At 41.2% G+C, this 20,487-nt stretch overlaps 1 protein-coding gene and 1 long non-coding RNA gene across 5 annotated transcripts in view; one reads left to right on the top strand and one right to left on the bottom strand.

Annotated features, from left to right (window-relative positions):
- The window catches only part of MED13L (mediator complex subunit 13L), a 280,163-nt gene extending 269,788 nt beyond the window's left edge, over positions 1 to 10,375 (top strand). For all 3 annotated transcript variants that reach the window (XM_025267579.3, XM_025267578.3, XM_025267580.3), the window contains 5 exons: positions 529 to 705; positions 1,842 to 1,999; positions 4,697 to 4,858; positions 6,502 to 6,614; positions 7,550 to 10,375. In XM_025267579.3, the coding sequence (XP_025123364.2) occupies positions 529 to 705; positions 1,842 to 1,999; positions 4,697 to 4,858; positions 6,502 to 6,614; positions 7,550 to 7,682 (743 nt within the window). In that variant the 3' untranslated portion in view covers positions 7,683 to 10,375. The remainder of the gene's footprint in view (positions 1 to 528; positions 706 to 1,841; positions 2,000 to 4,696; positions 4,859 to 6,501; positions 6,615 to 7,549) is intronic.
- Positions 2,347 to 6,495, bottom strand: LOC123329922. 2 transcript variants are annotated; one of them, XR_006545530.1, is made up of 4 exons: positions 6,355 to 6,495; positions 6,095 to 6,273; positions 3,801 to 4,039; positions 2,347 to 2,482 (listed from the first exon to the last, which is right to left on the bottom strand). It is a non-coding gene; the product is annotated as an uncharacterized LOC123329922 (long non-coding RNA). The 2 variants fall into 2 exon arrangements; XR_006545529.1 differs by having other exon boundaries at positions 6,095 to 6,260.
- Positions 10,376 to 20,487: the final 10,112 nt, after the last annotated feature.

Raw genomic sequence — 20,487 nt, 5'->3', positions numbered from 1 at the left:
GGGCAGGTTACATCATTTCTTTGTGCTCTGTCCTCCTTATGACATGGGGTAGTAGTTCTTACCTCATGATGTTGGCTTTGATGATTGAATGAGGTGAGTAAAGATTTAGTATAGAATCTAGCATATAGTATGCATTCAATAAATATGCATTTTAACAATTTTTAGTTGAATGGTATCATTTCTACAGAATTGCGCTGTTGGGAGAACAGTCCTTTATAAATTATTAGCAATCACAGGAGTATAGAAGGTTTTATTTTTAGAAATACTTATTTAATTAAATCATACTTGGTTGGCTCAGTCCAATTTTATCTTAACTTTCCTAATGTGAAATCTGGCTTGGGCTATGGGTAAATGCTCTGAGTCAGTTTCTTGAAAATATTTAAACAAATGGGCTCAACTTTAAATGTGTGTCCATCATAGCACTTGTGTCAGACTCATATCAGTCCAGCTCAGGTCCTCTTAAAATGTATTTCTGGAGTTGTTCACTGCTACACAAAAGGAATGAATACCTTTTCCCTGCCTTTTAAGATGCTGTCACAATGGGCTCTGTTTTTGGTCGAAGTACTGCACTGAACATGCAGTCATCTCAGCTTAACACCCCTCAAGATGCTTCCTGTACACACATCTTGGTGTTCCCAACATCGTCAACCATCCAGGTGGCTCCAGCCAACTATCCCAATGAAGATGGGTTTAGCCCCAACAATGGTGAGTGGGCACAGTGCAGCTCGACTCCTTCACCAAAATGCCGTGCTATAGCAAGGAGTCACTGCGCTGCGGCAGGTTCTTCTGTGTTGTAATGAACAGCTTATAGAGCATGAGGGAACTGAAGGGCTAAGAATCTTTTCGGTCTTGAGGATTTCATTTATACTATTGCCAAGGCCATATAAACACTTTCCTCTCTTGGGTAGTTCACTTTCTCCTGTTTTTCATTAAATGAAAGGCAGAAAGTGTCTGATTGTGTGCTGTGATGTCACTTTTTCAATGAATATTTCTTAGCTGGTTTGAAATGGGTGAAGACTACTGGGCAGTAGTCAGATAGCATCTAATTCGCTCTGAAACAACTCCTTAGTTAATGATTCTTAATAGATATTCTTGGTTTGAATATCTTAAAGCATTTGTTAAAAAAACTGTAAAATGCTCAATATTACACAGCCATTTACAGTGTTTTTTGAGGAATTTTTCACAGCATTTCCTCCCGTTAAATGGGGAGGGTAAAAGGCTATCACCCTGCATGTATGCACACAGGTAAGATGTGTAGCATGATCGTGGTGTCATAATACAGAAACAGAACCAGCGGAACTGTTCTTGGTGACTAGGCTTCCCATTTTATACTTTCCAGGTTCTCTACTGTGTGTGTGCCTTACTTCTATGATATAGGAGAGGATTTCGTAGGGAAATCAGTGTGCTTTGATCTGCTGGTGTGAGAGGCCTCCAGTTTCAGGCCAAGTTCACACCTATTAGCATGCATTAATTCAGCCTTAAGTGTTTTTAGATGCTAATTGGATATATAGATGGAGTGTGCTGTTTTCTTGGATGGCGTCAGTTTTAATTTTAATAATTAAATTGCTTCTTTAGCTGTTTTGCCATCTTTTATGTGCCTTTGGAGGCTGGAGTTTTATGTTATTTCTCCATTCTGTGCATACTTCACACTAGGAGATCACTAGAGACAGGACACAATGAAAGGCTTATTTGCAGCACCTTGAACCCAAAGGGCACACATTAAGTCTAAGTGGTTAATGATACATACCTAGAACAGCCCTAGGCCAACAAACTGTGTTTTGCTTTAAGTCGGGGCTGTGGATGAGCTTTTTAATTTTTGTGTTTTTCTCTCTCCCCTCTAGATGACATGTTTGTTGACCTTCCATTCCCAGATGATATGGACAATGATATTGGCATATTAATGACTGGGAATCTCCATTCCTCTCCCAACTCCTCCCCAGTCCCCTCCCCAGGCTCTCCTTCTGGAATCGGCGTGGGCTCTCACTTTCAGCACAGTCGGGTAAGCATGACTTGGGAAACTTGGCACGTTTAAACCCACCGCAGCCTTGAGGGAAGGCCCCTAGAGGTGCTGACCTCTGTTACCACATCCGCCTTTCCTCCCGGTGGTCCTGATACAAGTGAAGTCAGTGTGGCTCTGTTGTTTCATTTTGAGCAAAGGCAGGAATTCTAAAGAAATGTATTACCATTCCTGATGACTGTGTTTAATCAGAAGAATAGTCCATTACAGCTGTCAGAGTTTTATGCAATTGTTTTCTGAGCAAAAATTAATTTTGGTTGCTTGCCGTTTCCCAGTTAATTGTAATATTTTTGCCAAAACAGCAGCTTTTCAGAGACTAGTTCAATAATCCTGCTTATTCAACATGCAGAATAACGGTGTTAACTGAAGGACACACTGTTGATGGTTATTCGGAAAGAGGCCTCCCTTGTCTTGGTCTGTGTTTTGCCACCTTTTTTAGGCAGTCCGACCTCCTGTGTAGCCAGCCTGCAGGAATGGGAAGAGCCCACAGGAGACGTGTCCACGTTAATGCCAGAGTATTAAGGGACAAAACAGAGCTTACAACTAGTTTCATCTTTAAATATCCTAGGGATATTAGAGGTTAACTAGCAGAAGATTGAAGCATTAAAGGTTCTGCCATAAAGCTAGGTGATGCATGCCTTATCCTGGTCTTATACTTAAAATACTAAGAGACTGAGGGGTTGGACACAGAAAAATAGCTGTCCAATACCTCAAACTGGACAAGTAAAAGCAATCTGTTTACCCTCATTTAGACACAAAGATGTTCTTAAAGGACTTAGGTTTCTGTCAGGTGGGACTTTTATTGCCAGCCCTGAGTTCACTGAAGGACAATCAAGAGAAGAGAAGATGGAAAACTTTAGTTACAGAGCAGATGAGACCAAGGAACGGCAACTCAGTAGTCTGCCTTCATGTTACTGCCTGCCCCCTAATTTTCCCTTCTGGAGGAAGAGATTGTAAGTGTCTTGACTTCCTCCTCAAGCATTTGCCAGTTAATGACAATTTATTGGTTCACTGGAGATTGTTGTGATGGGGACCAAGAACACAACTTTTACATTGAGTGGTTTTAATTAGGATAACTGTGATTCTCGAGGCCGGTAGCACTGCAGCTAGGAGTGTGTGCCCTGGAGGTTGATAAACACTGCTCTGAGTTACAGCTCATTAGCTTGTGCGACCTTAGACAAGTTTACTCTACTTTTCTCAGCCATAGTTACCTTAACTGTGAAATGGAAATACTAGCAACTATCTACCAGTACTGGTTGTTGTAATTCAGCCTGTCCATTAACAAAGAATTGGTAACTGAAGTATAATGTTAGTTTTGTGAGAAGCAGAGGTGTGCTGTCTTTTCTCCCTTGGTTGGTGCCTCAAGCCATTGAATGTCACACTGCAAACAGTTCTGTGCTGAAGCTGGTCAGGTGGCCTTTTCCACTCCTGAACGCCTGCAGCTAGGTAACTCGGACGGGCTTTCAGCATTTCCTCCTTCTGAACCATTAACCCTTCTTTGATATTCAGTTAAGAGGCTACAACAGGAGAAAGCATTCAAAGTTGCAGTTAGTTTTTCTTAAGTAACTCAGAATTGCTACAACTTGGGGTAGTAGTTGAGGGTTTTTTCTTTTTCTTTGAAACAGAAGGCTTTTGAGAACAAATGAATTACTTATCATTGCTTGCATAAAAGGTACATTTTCAACTCTTGAAGCTAGCTAAGAGAGTCAAAGATGAGGAAAATGTCAATTACAAAAAAAAAAAAAAAAAAACGCCCAGTAAGGCTCTCACAAAAATCTCTTACTCCTGGGATTGCTGTAAATTGAAACAAGACTTCTTCAGGAGCAGACCTCCCACTGCTGGCAGGTCAGAGACCCTTGAGTTGTTACGACCTGTTGACAGTGGACAGTCAGGCGTGTGTTTTTGGGTGACTGCAGGGGAAAGAACAGATGGGTGTGGTGGTGCGGCGCCTTCAGCTGTCAGAGTCCACTCCTTCCATTTTTAGTTTATTATCTAATAATGCCACGGAGCAGATTTTATGTTCTGCAGAAAAGGAAGCAGAGAAAATAAGTCTGTTTACTTGGCTGATGTTAGTTTTATGTATGTACCTCACCAGATGTCCACGTGCGGCAGGCACTGCCTCCCCTGCTGCCCTCTCCCCATCAGTTCATCTCTGGGAGGTGCTGCCAGCTTAGTCACTACAGTGCGCACCGTGAACTGGTGAAACCTGGGTGACGGTGTCAGAGGACGAACTTCCAGTTACACAAGAAGTGTCTGCAGATGTAATAATGCAGAGTTAATACCATATTGTAGGGACTTCCCTGGTGGTCCAGTGGTTAAGAATCCGCTTGCCAATACAGGGGCACAGAGTCCATCCCTGGTCCAGGAGGACGTGCCGCGGGACAGCTCGGCCTGTGCTCCACAGCCAGAAATAAATCATTTAAAAACACCATATTGTATATTTGATAGTTGCTACGCGTAGATTTTTTTTTTAACGTTCTCATCAAAAGAAAAACCATTCAGCTCTGTGTATGGGGATGTTCACTAGACTTACGTGATGATCTCCCACAATTAGAGCCGTCATGTGGCACACCTGAAACTAGTGTGCATGGCAGTTATATGGATTTCTTTTGAAAAGATTTTACAGAAAGCTTTCTTTGGTGATAAATGCTGATCACGCTTTGGGACTTTGTCTTTCAGAGCCAGGGTGAGCGTCTTCTTTCTAGGGAAGCGCCCGAGGAGCTGAAACAGCAGCCTCTAGCCCTTGGGTATTTTGTGTCAACCGCCAAAGCCGAGAATCTCCCCCAGTGGTTTTGGTCATCATGTCCCCAGGCTCAGAACCAGTGTCCCCTCTTCCTAAAGGTTGGTTTGGTGTCATGTTTGAAGTTTTGGTGGGGGGCGGGGGGGATGAATGACTTAACACGCAAAATTTGTTCCCTGATTCTCTCGTGTCTACTTGAAGTCTGAGGCTGTTTTACTTACAGCTAGAGGCAGAGAGCAGAATTTAGGAGAGGAACCCAAAACCATGTCACAGAGGAATGACATTTCCCCAGGGAGGAGACCTCAGGTCGCCCCGTGGTTCTGTATAGGATTACTGCTGTCAGGGAAGTTACGCTGGGGAAGGGAAGGTCAGTAATGACTGCTTGTCCTCCTCCTCCCCTTTGTGGGGGCCAGCTTTCTTTTTTAGAGTAGGGCAGCAGTGAACTAAAAACCCTATGTTTATGCATGCCTTTCCTGTCTTTCCTGTATATTTCTTGGAAATTTTTACTCCAAATTAAAGTTAAAAGCAAAAGATCTCTCACTTCACTTTGGGTGAAAGAACCTAGAAGAAATCCATAGATTAGCAAAAATGCAGATGTTGAATATCATACTCTTTCGGGAGGACTGTGGCATTCCCCTTCTGATGCAGAAGCCCCACCACAGAGGAATCCACGTGATACACACACATACACCTGGATGGTTAAAACCAAAACAGTTTTCTTTTCCTGATGTCTTTAACACAGTATTATGAAATCAAAGAATTTATATTAAAAATCCATAATCTTTACTATCAGTTAGAATTATCTTTTCCTCTCTTAAAGAAATATACATTTTTAAGCTCTGTTTACTGAAAAGACTTAGAGATGATAGCTTAGTAGCAATAAACACCTTTCTTGACACATGTATGATTTCTCAACACCACTTACCATTCAAAAGAATAAGAGTTCTCTAAGGAATGACTGATTCCAGGACTAAAGTAAGAAATTCATGATGTCCTGAGACATCTTTTCATGCCTAAAAGCATGGAAGTTATTACCAGAGATTATTCGAGTCTTTTCAAAGAACCAAGAGCCAACTTGGAGGGGTTCCCATTGCCCAGGGATGGGATCACTCATTTGGTCATTAGAGTGAACAGTGGTGGCAACAGACTGCTAAGTCTATGGGTTCATAGTTGTGCTGGAAAAGAAAACATTTAAAATAAGTCACCTTTTGAAGGAGAATCAAGCATTTATGTGGCCTCTGCTTTAAATATTTCAAGATTAATAAAGCAAAACTATGCTAAAACCCTTATGTTAAAGATTGATGGGGAACTTCATAGTAGATAGAACATGCTGGTACCTGCTGAACCCAGGGCTCTGGCATGGTGCTTCAGGTGGGATAGCGCGTGCCTCTGGACGTGACGCTGGAAGGGCAGCACACCAGTGATGGAGCACGGAGGTCAGGAGAGAGGATCACAGTGACACCATCAGCCACACCCAGACGGTGGGCCTCTGCAGATTAAAACCTGTAGAGGGACACTATTTAATTATTTGTAGGGCATTTGCAAAAATAGCTTTTTCCCTCTCTCTATTCTAGGATATGGAGTTATTTGGAATCACCTTGGGGTTACTGAGCAGCTTGAATCCAGGGACTTACAGAAGCCCTGACTCCTAAGGGACTTTAGACAGTATCTGCTGCTGGCAGACGTGGGCTTCCTTCCCAAGTTGACTAGGCCCGAACAGTAACATTCTCTGTTCTTTTACCAGGCTTCGCTGCATCACCACATTTCTGTAGCACAGACGGATGAACTTCTCCCCGCCAGGAATTCTCAGCGGGTTCCACATCCTCTTGACTCCAAAACCACCTCTGATGTTTTAAGGTAGATTCAGACCTAGACAACATAGCAGTACAGTTTGAAATTATATGTTTTAATGAAAAACACCTTGGAAAAACGAGTAAAATGTGGTGTTTGTGGAAGAGATGTTACCTTTTGTGCAGTGGAGCACTGTCGGATTAGCCAGTGAGAAACCACATCCGTCCAAAGCATGCCTTGGACAGAAAGACAGACAGACAGGGCAGCAGACGTCGTCACACCGGTAGCTGGGCGTGAGCACCAGCTCACGTGAGCGGTCATGGTGATGAAAGTGGATCAGATTAGGCGTGGAGAGGTAGAAAACCACGTCTGAAGCTTAAAGCACTTGACTTTGACCACATTTTCTACCCTCCCTGACATAGATTATATAAATAAAGTAAAACAAATTCCATGGTTGGGAAATACCTCTCAGAATTCTCTTGCACTTTAGCGAGCTATAAACATGCTTCATATACCTTGAGAAGATATGCAAGCTTTTTCTAATGTTTCCTCTTAAATGATTTGAAAATTATAATTAAAGCAAGAACCTAATCTACATGATTTTGGCTTCCAGAGCCTCTAGAGCAACACCATCCAATAGAAGTGAGTCACATAATTACCATCTTAATATGGCTACTAGAAAAATTTCGGAATTTTAGTAATATATAAAAATATATGATAATGATCATATAAATAGTATCATTTGAATGGTAATCAATGTAAAAATAGTCATGAGCTATTTTCTCTGCTTTTTTAAATAGTCCCTAAAACCCCGAGTCTGTTCTCTGCATATACCGTGTCTGAGTTGATGAGGGGCGGTGGCTGCCATATCGGACAGTGCAGGTTTGGAAGGAAGGGGAGTCAGGACAGGAGCGCCTGTAGGGCGCGGGACCGCTTACAGAACGAGGTCACGCCTTCCCCCTGCGGCCGCCGGCACCTGACCTGTGTGTTCTCTCCGGCAGGTTTGTTTTGGAGCAGTACAACGCTCTGTCGTGGCTCACGTGCAATCCGGCCACCCAGGACCGTACCTCCTGCCTTCCCGTCCACTTTGTGGTGCTCACTCAGTTGTACAATGCCATCATGAACATACTCTAATTGGAAAAGCACTTGTTCTCTCTGGCTCAGTTCCTCCTCCCTGCAACCTCAGTCCAAGGAACCTGCGACACTCTGAAATACCCCACTTCCTCCTTTGGAGACCACTCGGCACAGTCCCGCACTGTGATTCCTTCTCAGCAGGCACATGTCATTTCTGCGGTGTTCAGTACCAGAGTGACTCGCTGACACTCCTCTCATGGACCTGGAAGCTTCCACGAGCAGTGACTTTCAGCCAGTGTTACAGTGTGTGCAGCCCCAACCACTGGGCCACAGGAAGTTTTTCTGTTGGTTTTTAAGAGGGAAATAGAAGAGACGGTGTCCTTTTGCACAAGAGTCTGTGTTTTCAGTCTCTGTTTAACATGGGCAGTGTAGCCCTCGAGGAAACCCTCCAGTTCCTGGTGTATGGCCTGTGGGTTACCTGAACTCCATAATCTGGGACTTTTGAAAAATAAGAACCAGCTCAAGGGCATGATTTCATCATAGGGTTTCTGTCTCCCTCGTGCTCCCATCTAGACTGGCGTGAGTGCTTTGGTTGACTTTATACCTGTGTGTGGATACAAGCGGTCTGGAGACGTCTTCGTTTTGTTTATTTATTTTAGGTTGTTCTGTCATGTGACTTTCTTTTATTTTTATTTTTTTAATTCGAGAGGACCAGGTACAGTAGCTAAAACCCAACTCAGATCCACCATAGGATTCTTTGACTACATACCTCTGTCCTAGAAGCTGGAAAAGGAGTGAATACAAATTGGGGAGGATCATGCCTACAAAGTAATAATATATTCAAACCACCCAGCAGTAGGTTTTGTTGAGAACAAACTGGGTAAACATTCTGCCATGTTCCTTATTGGAAGTGGCCAGCGTTTCATGAAGGACGTTTTTACACAGAAGGCAGGTAGGCTCCCCCAGAGCCGTGGAGGCAAGTACCTTCTTTAGTTTTATATAGGCACAGTGGAAACATATTTTCTAGTGAATTCTTACTGAAAGCCAGGTCTCTCCTCTCATTAGATCAAAAGGGACTCATGTACATATCACAATCAAAAGTGTTCATTCATAACATCAGTTATAAATATGGTGAATTTTTTCTGGACCATAGGAATATTATTTCAAAGAAATATTACAACATAACCATTAAATTAGTACTTGAAGTTGAGCCTTTGTGGTGGAACTTTTTAAAAACAAACATGCCTTTTTAAAGCATTAAGGCTAACTGAAGTATTTTATGACTCCTCATCCCAGGCCTGAGCCGGTGTCCTGAAGACCCCGTCTCTACCCCCTACCTTGCTGTGCGTTTCTGTCTGAGGGCAGTGGGTGTGGGCTTGCCTCCCGTGAGCCACTCTGGTCAGGCTGTAGAGTTCTAGTCACCTGTAGAGAGAATCATGCAGATTTTAAAAGTTCTTCCAAGAAACTTCCATACTCCGGTTATTAACAACAAAAAAAAAAAAAAAATTAATAACTGATGATTTTGTAAAAGTATTTTTCTTGAAATAATCTAACGTTTAAAACATTAAAAAAAAATGTGTGGTGGGAATGTGAAAGCAGAGAAATCACTTGTAAATGGATAATTTTGTTCTCTGTACCACCAATTGAGGGGGAGGGGTTGACTTTCGCAATGTATAGGTTAAAAAATCTGATATATCAAACCATTTGTATCTAATGTGTACAGTGTAAAATTGACTTTAAAAATATTGCAGTGCTATTTTTTCTTAATCAGAAAGGAAAAATTCTCAAGGCCTTTTGAAGAGCATAAGATGATGAAGATTGTAAACTTGTATAAAATTATCTTGGTGAGAAGACAAATTGTAAAGTAGATATTTGTAATCTTTTACCACTTTGGGGTTGCTTTTTTTCCCAGAATTCATCAGAACTTTGAATTTTTTTTTTTAATGGGCTGTTTTTAATGCAGGGGCTTTTCTTCCCTAGAAACCCAATTCTCAGCAAAAAAAGAAAAAAACACAAAAAACTAAAAAACCCCTACAAAAACTTAAAAAAAAAAAAAGGCAGCAAAGGGTAGTTTTCATCTGGTGTCTTTTATTTAAGTTTTTTAAGTTAAGAAAAAGCTGGTGACATATTTATACGTTTTTGTGCAAAAATAAATGAATGGCAATAGATTTTAAAAAAATCTTATTATGTACTTCTGTGTGAAAAAGTCTGTATAATATTTCCCTTAAATATGCATTATTTTACTTGTGAGTTTTTTACTGAATTAATCTGAAATGTACAAGCCCTGGATTTGCTACAGAGTGAGAACTTATTTTATTTTTTTTTTATTTTTAATTTTGGAAATTCTGCAGAAATCAGAACTCTTACCTTGGTTTGAACTAAAGAGGGGACATGGGGAGGGGAGAGGGGTGGGTTTGTCCAGCATGCTTGTATGTATATTTCAGAACCTTTTTTTAAATGTAAAAGCTGTACATTTCTGGGAAGTTCTGAATTTCTTTTGTTTCCTTTTTCCTTCAAGCATTTTGCAGTGAGCTTCTTTTATATATAGCAAACAATTTGAAAGAATACAAAAATATGTGAAGTTCATTTAAAAAAACTACAGTATAGCGCTGGTACAGTACACTAAAAGACTTTGATAAAAGAAACAATACTAAAAAGCCTCCATTTTAAATGTCATTCATATATACCTTGTGAATGAGAGCTATATACTTTTACACACTTTTTTAGAGGAATAAATTATTGAATTACTGAAACATTGAGTGGCTTTTTTTCCCCCTTCCATCCTGCTTTTGTAATAAAAATGATTACGCCTATTCAAAAGGTGTTACGCACTATGGATTGAACAGTCCTTGACCAGGAGCCAGGCTCGACCTTCCAGCGTCAGGTTTTACTCCCCCGATCACATCTGATGGCTGTTACAGTTCTCACATACTCCAGGATACAAGTGCATTCAGGGATCAGGGTTTAGAATGAGCACACATACACAGCTTTGGAATTGCAGCTCTGGTGTTTTTCCTTCACTGTTTTGAGTGGATCGCTCTAACAGTGATCTACTGTCTTCCAGCTCTTAAGGCTGCAGTCAGTCCTGGACTACAAGTCTGTTTTCTGCTCCTCTCTCTCCATGGGCTCAGCCAGTTCCCTTTTGTTGTTCCTTAGAAACAGCAGCTCCAACTCGACTGCTCTCCCAGCACACAGGCTGATGACAGTTGTGTGCCCCCAACACACATACGAACAAGACACTCACTGACTGCATGGCCCCACTGCCTTGTGCTCTCCTTGGATCCTTTCCGTAGGAGAAACCACCATCGGGGCAGAAGCGCTCGCTAGTAGTTTTAACACCAGGACTTGGCAGAGCCTACTGTCAAAATCTGAGTAAGTTGAAAGACCTTGCCTTTAATCTTCCTCCAGCTCATGGGCAATATACACTGTTCTAACTCTGAACCTATAGATAAAACTGCTGCCACTGTTGAGCCTCAGTTATTTCCTCCGCGATTGAGTTGAGGGCAGCTCCATACCAGCGGAAAAGCTGTGTCTGTGTTACTACAGTTGTACTAGTGTGGAAGGCTGAGAAAAGTGAGACTGTTGCGGTTAACAGATAATGTTGATCTCTGTCCTGTCCAGTTACCACGGCTTTATACCTAGTTCCCAGCCCTCTTGGACACGCCCCTGGCCAAAAAGCACTGACAACTGCACACTTCGTAGATTCTGTGAATTCGGGTCAGTCCAACTGTTCCTGTGTCCCTGTAAAAATCAGAACTAGGTGGTATTTTTCCAACCAATTCTTTTTCTTGGGTTCTGTGCTCATACATCCGATGGCACTTAATCCAACAACCAATGAATGCTGACTTTATTTATACTAGGAACTCTGTTTTCATAACATTATTAGCCATACCAACATCAACAGTAGCGAAATCTCTAAGACAGAAAAAACTATCAAATTCATTCATTTTGCAGATTCCGTGTAGGTGAGTCTGACCTGCCATTCCAGCCATTTGCCTCCAGGCATTTGCTCTGCTCAGATTCTGCTTAAACCAGTTCATTCCCCCCAAACCATGCCATCCAATAGTTTTATGTCCTGGCCCCTGTTTTGGGGCCAGGAATTTGTTCCCAACTGGTATCAAAGAGCTCACGAAAAATCTTTATTAAAAAGTGCAGTTTGTCAATAGTTCTTAAGGACAGATCTGTCATAAGACTTGGTGTCTGAGTGTGTGAGACATACTGGAAACAGATTTTGTTCCTTGTCATCTACACAACACCAGCCGTTCTATAAAGATTTCTTTCCCTTTTGAATGTATCTCTTGCTACAGTCGTAACAAGATGGGATTTTCATGTATTACATTATCTTGGTGTTAAATGATTAGTTTGTTTATATCCCCTTGACAAAAAGGAAAGGTCACTCTACCAGGAATTAGTTCATGTCATTAATACCTAATGAGACACCATCAGAAAATTCCGTTATGTCGGGTAATTACAGGGTTGCAACAGTTGCCCTGGGCGTCTTAACTCTGCTTGGAACCAGATTTACCAAGTCCCACCACTTCACTTGAAATTCTCAGGTCAACTTTAAAAAAAGATTTTTTTTTTGGCACTTAACTGCTTCTAGTCAGAACAAAGTAATAAAGCAGGTAAGAATAAAAGTTGAGGAAGAAAGCTTGGCAAGACTGAAGTATTGATTTTTCTCTGTTACGGTTATTTTCCTCAGTGAACATTAGTTAACTAGAAGATGCAGATGCAGACAGACACTGGGTCAGTCTCACTTTTTTCTTTTTAAGGCAAGCAGGGAGGTGTGGAAAGAATGTTTTAGTAATCTAGAAAAAGCCTTTGTCCGGGCTGCAACTTGGCGCTCTGCTCAGATTGGAGTCTAAGCAGGTGTGTCGCGGTGTGTTTAAAATCACCCACACCTCAGAACAGGCAGACATGTTGAAATTAACAGCCCCTTTCAGCATCTCTCTGGCCAGTGCTCCCTATTTTATGCCTTTGTCTCCTTGCTTGCAAATTAAGCAGGTTTCAATTTACCTGTTTCATAAAACCACATGATATTCAGGAGAACTGGCCCTGCCAGAGCTAAGATGAGAGGGCTGACTTGGAAATGTTTGCTGTGGGAGGGTCATCCATTTAACATGTAAGATGGTCATTGTCTTACTTAATTTGAGCTCCAACACTTTTCAGAAAGCATTTACAAGTTAGCTTCTCTTATTTAAATCTTGTTTACTTAGAGGCTTGATGGAGCTCTTACTAATTTATGTTATTTAATAGATAAAATCATTTACTATCTGCCTCCTTTAAGTGTGTGATTTTTAATTGTAGAAGAGAATGTTTATGTAGTTTTATCTATGTGCACCCGCCAGGTTTTGTTTTTTTTTTTTCCTTTTGACCTCTTACCACTATAAAACTTAGGAATTTATCTCCCTATCAGGTCTAGGAATCAAGGTCATTTTTTTTCTCATGGGATGAACTAATGACTTTCCAGTCATTTCTGTGAACAGGAGAGTTTACTTAAAATGACAAAAACGACCTTAGATTGGGCTGACTATATACTAATGCTGTGAGTAGGCACACGGGAAACGTTTGTTGAAAGAGTGGAATGAATTACACATCAAAACTGAAATTTACCAGCAAATTCACCACCTGCTGCTGCTTTTTGGAGGAGCAGAAAATATATATTTTATATACTAGAAAATAGAAGAATTCCTTTTATTTTTCTGTTATTGATTTAGGTTTTCTATTTCTTATGCCAATTTTGGAAATTTGAATTTTTACAGGGAAAAAATTGAGTTTTCCAACATATTACTACTATGCAATTGTGCACAGTATTCCCTTAATTTTGAACCTGCTGTTTTGGGTAATGTATGGTCCTTCTCATTTCTGTTTATGCATTTTTTTCTTTTTCCTTTCTTGATGGATTATTCTAGCAGTTGCTGTTTTTTAGTTTTGATTTTTTCCAAAGAAATAGCTCATGGATTTAACAATTGTGCTGTTATTTATCCTGGCTTTTAATCTTGTTCCCTTTCCTAGTTTCCTTGAGGGTTTTATTTTCCTTGAATCTTAATTGCCTGCTTAGTTAATTTATTTTCTGTTTTGATGGTACAGGCGCTTACAGCCTAGGGGCTTCTGGATGTGTGTGGGCCTCCTGGAGTTACAAGCAAAATTCTTTGTGTTTGCATTTTTTCTAGGGCGGGGATCTATTGTATCAGATTCTCAGCGGTATCTGATCCTTAAAGGGATAAAAATGACTGCTCTGGGACTATGTTAAAGCTGACTGCATCCTACAGGTTTTGATGTTTAATGTTTTCATTTTTATTTTTAGACTTGGGTGTTTTCTTTCTTTTTGGATCTGCTTTTTTTTAAATAAAGGAAAGTTCTCTTTGGATTTCAAGTCTCTTGGACTGTAATTTTCTCTTACTACACATAATCTAATAATGACTGGGTTTTGCAAACAGTCTCCAAAACCTTCAAAACAAGGTGTGTCCTATTCAGCTCTGTCCCTCAGAGCCCCTGGAGAAGGAATGGCTGCCCACGCCAGTATTCTTGCCTGGAGAATTACATGGACAAAGAACAGGTTTTTAGACTCAGTGGAAGGAGGAGAGGGTGAGATGACTTGAGACAATAGCAATGAAACATAGACATTACTGGGCTTCCCTGTTGGCTCAGATGGTAAAGACTCTGCCTGCCATCTGGGAGACCCAGGTTTGATCCCTGGGTTGGGAAGATCCCCTGGAGAAGGGAATGGCAAGCCACTCCAGTGTTCTTGCCCGGAGAATCCCAGGGACAGAGGAGCCTGGCCAGCTACAGTCCATGGGGTCGCAAAGAGTCGGACACGACTGAGTGACTAACACACACACACATACATCACTATACGTAAAGCAGACAGCCTGTGGGAGTTTAATGTATGGTGCAGGGCACCCAAAGCCGGTGCTCCGTGACAGCCTGGAGGGATAAGGTGGGAGGGGGTTCAGGATGCAGGGACACGTGTATACCTATGGCCGATACACACTGATGTACAGCAGAAATCATCGCAACATTGTAATTATCCTCCAATTAAAGTAATTAAAAAAAGAATTCCATGGACAGAGAAGTCTGGTGGGCTACAATCCACAGGATTACAAAGAGTTGGACAAGACTGAGTAACTAACACAACAGAAATATAACGTGAGCCACATAAATGTAGTTTTATAATTTCTAGTAGCCACATTTAAAAAGTGAAGACAACAGGGGATATTACTTTGAATAATATTTTTCTTTAACTCCATATAGCTAAATTTTTATATTTCAATGTGAAATAAAAGTTATCAGATATTTAGCATTCTTATTTTTGCAGTTAAGTCTTCAAAATTCAATATTTTGTTTACAGTGTATCTAATTTGGATGCTAAATTTTCAGTGGTTAAAGAAAATACAAGTGTATCAAAACAGGCTGAATTTAACCAAAAAATTGTAAGCTGCTTCAGGTTTTAAATTTTAATGAAAATAAAATTTAAAAATTAGTCCCCTCAGCCATGTTCACATTTCCAAGTCACACACTTACTATCCCACTGGACAGTACAGTGCCAGAATGTAAGATTTGAGATGGATTAATTCTGTCTCAAGTATCAATATATTTTCTATATCTTCTGTCTGGACCTCAGTTGATGTCCAGATAGTAGGAGTTAAATGTCCCACTGCAATTTGGCTGTCCTTTTTTCCCTCTACCCTACATTATTGCTGCATAAAGGTTTATGATGTATCTGTTATATAATTTATCTCTGTATAATGAATTCTGCATAGATTTTTCGCTTTAAATTATCCTTTGGTATGAATATTACCAACCCTATTTCCTTTAGTTGGAATTCTGGTTCTATCTTTGACCGACCATTTATTTCCAACCTTTGTCTTTCTGTGTTAGTTGCTCTTCATACAAGTCACGGCGGCTCATTGCTTCATAGAATTACAATCTCCTTTCAACAGCGCCATTTCTACCATTTGCATTTCCTGTTCTGTGCTGCCCTTTGACCTGTCAACCAGTTCTTAAAAATGCACATATGATTTGTTTGCTTCCTTGCTCTTTTCAGTTTAACCTTTTTGTGTATGAACTCAATTGTTTTTATCTTTAAAAACATTTTGAAGAGAAACCTTAGTTTTCAGTTAGTGACTGCCTTACAACAATCCACAAACATTCACAATGCACTTATCTACATGTACCCATCTAAAAAAAAAAAATCCTTCCTTAACCACGAGTCCTAACTCCACCTCCATCCTGTTCTCTCAAGACTCACGCAGCTGTATGCATCTCCCAGGCCCTGTGGAGACCTGTGAATCAGAGCAGAATTTTTGTCTGTCTTTGTCCCCCTTTCCCTTGGATACTGCCCTGCAGGTTTGAGCAGCTCCCTTAGTTACACGCTTCTCTCCATAGCAAAGGCAGAAGCCACTTCACAGAACGGTAACACATCTGCAGAAGGAATTTGAGGATTCTGTCAACAGATACTCTGTGCCTCTCAGGTGCCAGGCCCTGTGCTAGGGGGTGAAGAGATAACCCCCGCGCTCCCATATCCTAAGCACCGAGGCGGCCAGCATCTGTGACATAGAGTGGACCAGCCTCTAAAAGAGCCCCGCAGAGAAGTGCACTCCCCAAACCAGTCTGGGCAATGGGCAAACCCAGTCCTGTCTCCAGTTTGGAATCTTCTTTAAACAAAGGATATGTAATTTACAATGTTCAGTTTCTGGTATATAGCAGAGCGATTCAGTTATATATTATATGTCCATGGAATTTTCCAGGCAAGAATACTGGAGCAGGTTGCCATTTCCTCCTCTGGGATCTTCCTGACCCAGCCATTGAACCCGTGTCTCTTGTGTCTCCTGCATTGGCAGGTGGATTCTTTACCACCAGCGCTACCTGGGAAGCTCCATATATGTGTATACATACGTGTGTGTGTGTGTGTGTATATATGTTCTTCCCATTATGGTTTATTACTGGATATTGAACATAGTTCCCTGTTCCACACAGTAAGTCCTTATTGTTTGTTTTATATCTTGTAATGTGTATATGTTAATCCCAAACCCCTAATTTATCTCTCTTCCTTCCACTTTCCCCTTTGACAACCAGAGTTTCTTTTCTAAGTCTGTGAGTCTGTTTTGTAAATGGTTCACTTATATCATATTTTAGATTTCACATATAAGTGATTAAGTGATATCACATGATATTTGTCTTTCTCTAACTTTGCTTAGTATGATAATCTCTAGGTCCATCCAGGTTGCTGCAAATAGCATTATTTTGTTCTTTTTAATAGCTGAGTAATACTTATTTGTGTTGATGGATATTTAGGTTTCTTCCAAAATGGTTGTCTGAGGAGGGCTTACAACCAGTTGAGAAAAGAAGAGAAGCGAAAGGCAAAGGAGAAAAGGAAAAACACACCCATATGAATGCACAGTTCCAAAGAATATCAAGGAGAGATAAGAAAGCCTTCCTAAGTGAACAATGCAAAAATATTAGAGGAAAACAATAGAATGAGAAAGATTACAGATGTCTCCAAGAAAATTAGAGACACCAAGGGAACATTTCATGCAAGGATGGGCACAATAAAGGACAGAAATAGTAAGGACCCAACAGAAGGAGAAGATACCAAGAAATAATGGCAAGAATACACAGAAAAATAGTACAGAAAAAGGACTTAATGACTTAGGTAACCACAGTGGTGTGGCCACTCACCTAGAGCCAGACATCCTGGAATGCAAAGTGAAGTGGGCCTTAGGAAGCATTACTATGAACAAAGCTAGTGGAGGTAATGGAATTCCAACTGGACTTTTTAAAATCCTGAAAGAAGATGCTGTTAAAATACTGCACTCAATATGCCAGCAAATTTGGAAAACTCAGCAGTGGCCACAGGACTGGAAAAGTCAGTTTTCATTCCAATCCCAAAGACAGACAATGCCAAAGAATGTTCATACTACCACACAATTGCACTCATTTCAAAACATGCCAGTAAAGTAATGCTCAAAATCCTTCAAGCTAGGCTTCAATAGTATGTGAACTAAGAAATTACAGATGTACAAGCTGAATTTTAAAAAGGCAGAGGAACCAGAGATCAAATTGCCAACATTTCTTGGATCATAGAAAAAGCAAGGGAACTCCAGAAAAACATCTACTTTTGCTTCATTGACTAGGCCTTGACTGTGTGGATCACAACAAACTGTGGAAAATTTTTAGAGAGATGGGAATACCAAACCACCTGACCTGCCTCCTGAGAAATCTGTATGCAGGTCAAGAAACAACAGTTAGAACTGGACATAGAACAACAGACTGGTTCCAAATTGGGAAAAGAGTATGTCAAGGCTGTATATTGTCACCCTGCTTATTAATTTATATGCAGGGTACATCATGTGGAATGCTGGGATAGATGAAGCTCAAGCTGGAATCAAGATTGCTGGGGAAAATGTCAGTAACCGCAGATAGGCAAATGACACCAACCTTACAGGCAGAAAGTGAAGAAGAACTAAAGAGCCTGTTGATGAAGGTGAAAGAAGAGAATGAAAAAGCTGGCTTAAAACTCAACATTCAAAAAACTAAGATCATGGCATCTGGTTCCATCACTTCATGGAAAATAGATGGGGAAACAATTGAAACAATGAGAGACTTTATTTTCTTGGGCTCCAAAATCACTGCAGACGATGACTGCAGCCATGAAATTAAAAGACACCTGCTCCTTAGAATAAAAGTCAGGACAAACTGCACAGTGTATTCAAAAGCAGAGACGTCACTTTGCCAACAAAGGTCCGTCTAGTCAAAGCTATGGTTTTTCCAGTGGTCGTATACAGATGTGAGAGTTGGACCATAAAGAAAGCTGAGCACCGAAGAACTGATGATTTCAAACTGTGGTACTGGAGAAAACTCTTGAGAGTCCCTTGGACTGCAAGATCAAACCAGTCTACCCTAAAGGAGATCAACCCTGACTGTTCATTGGAAGGACTGATGCTGAAGCTCCAATACTCTGGCCACCTGATGTGAAGAGCTGACTCATTGGAAAAGACCCTGACGCTGGGAAAGATTAAAGGCAGGAGGAGAAGGGGGCGACAGAGGATGAGTCGGCTGGATGGCATCATCAACACAACGGACATGAGTTTGAGCGAACTCCAGGAGATAGTGAAGGTCAGGAAAGCCTGGCGTGCTATAGTCCACGGGGGCCCAAAGAGTAGGCCATGACTGACTGACTGAACATGTCTTGGCTACTGTAAACAGTGCTGCCATGACATGGTGTGCCTAGTCACTCAGTTGTGTCCGACTGTGCAATCCCATGAACGGTAGCCCCCCAGGCTCCTCTGCCCATGGGGATTCTCCAGGCAAGAATATGGGAGTTGCCAAGCCCTCCTCAAGGGGATCTTCCCAACCCAGGGATTGAACCCAGGTCTGTGCAATGCAGGCAGATTCTTTACCATCTGAGCTACCAGGGAAGCCCATGAACATGGAGGTACATGTATATTTTCAAACTACAGTTTTCTCTAGATATATACCCAGGACTGGGATTGCAAGATCATATGATAATTCTACTTTCAGTTTTTAAAGGCACTTCCATACTGTTTTCCATGGTGGTTATACCCATTTACATTCCTACCAACAGTGTAGGAGGGCTTCTCGTTCCTCCACATCCTCCCCAGCATTTGTCATTTGTAGACTTTTTAATGATGGGCACTGACTGGTATGAGGTGATCGGTTCAGTTCAGTCACTCAGTCATGTCCGATTCTGCAACCCCGTAGACTGCGGCACGCCCGGCTTCCCTGTCCATCAGCAGCTCCTAGAGCTTGCTCAAACTCACGTCCATCGAGTCGGTGCTGTGATACCTGGCTGCAGTTTTCATTTGCATTTCTCATAATTAGTGATGTTGAACATCTTTTCATGTGCTGTTGGCCATCTGTCTATCTTCTTTGGAGAAATATCTATTTAGGTCTTCAGCCTTCTTTTTTGACTGAATCCTTTGGGTTTTTGTTACTGAGTTACATCAACTGTATGTATCGTTTGGAAGTTAAGCTCTTGTCAGTTGCATCATTTGCAAATATTTTCTCCCTTTCAGTCATCTGTCTTTTCATTTTGGGTATGGTTTCCTTTGCTGTGGAAAAAGCCTAGAAGTTTAATTAGATCCCATTTATTTTTGCTTTTTTTTCTATTGCCTTAAGAGACTGACCTAAGAAAACAGTGGTATGATTTATGCTACCAGTCAGAGAATTTTTGCCTATGTTCTCTGTTTTATGGTGTCATGGTGTCAGGAGTTTTATGGTGTCATGTCTTACATTTATGTCTTTAAGCCCTTTTGAGACTGGTTTTGTGTTGGTGCTAGGGTGGGTTCTAACTTCATTTGTGGGCATGCAGCTATCCAGCTTTGTGAACGATACTTTTGCCATATCAGAGAAACCCAGGGAGGGACCTCCATTATGGGCTGGCAAGTCTCCAAAGAACTCACAGAAGCATTCCATGACAGTGAGATTCAAATGCCTGCCCAGAGTGTGTTTTGTTACTGGTTTTTTTTTTTTTTTTTTTTTTTTTTGGCCATGCCATGAGGCAAGCAGGATCTCAATTCCCTGACCAGGGATCAAACCTGCACCCCCTATATTGACAGCGTGGAGTTGTAACCACTGGACTGCCAGGGAAGTCCCTATGTTTTGTAACTTAAAGGGACCAGAACACTTACCATTACCTAATAGTGACCAGAGAAGTTATGAGGCCTCCCCTAAATTCTATCTAGGAGCAAGGGAATAACTGTAACTGTAGAATAAATTTAAGGGGTCAGCAGAAAACAAAAATAAAACTGTTTTAAAGTGACCTCCCAGGGACTTTGCCAGTGGTCCAGTGGCTAAGACGTCACCTTCCAGCCAAGGGGGTGGGGGTTCAATCCCTAGTCAG

This window comes from Bubalus bubalis, chromosome 17 (genome assembly GCF_019923935.1).
Source record: "Bubalus bubalis isolate 160015118507 breed Murrah chromosome 17, NDDB_SH_1, whole genome shotgun sequence".
NCBI lineage: Eukaryota > Metazoa > Chordata > Mammalia > Artiodactyla > Bovidae > Bubalus > Bubalus bubalis.
This window is presented reverse-complemented; position numbering and strand designations above follow the sequence as displayed.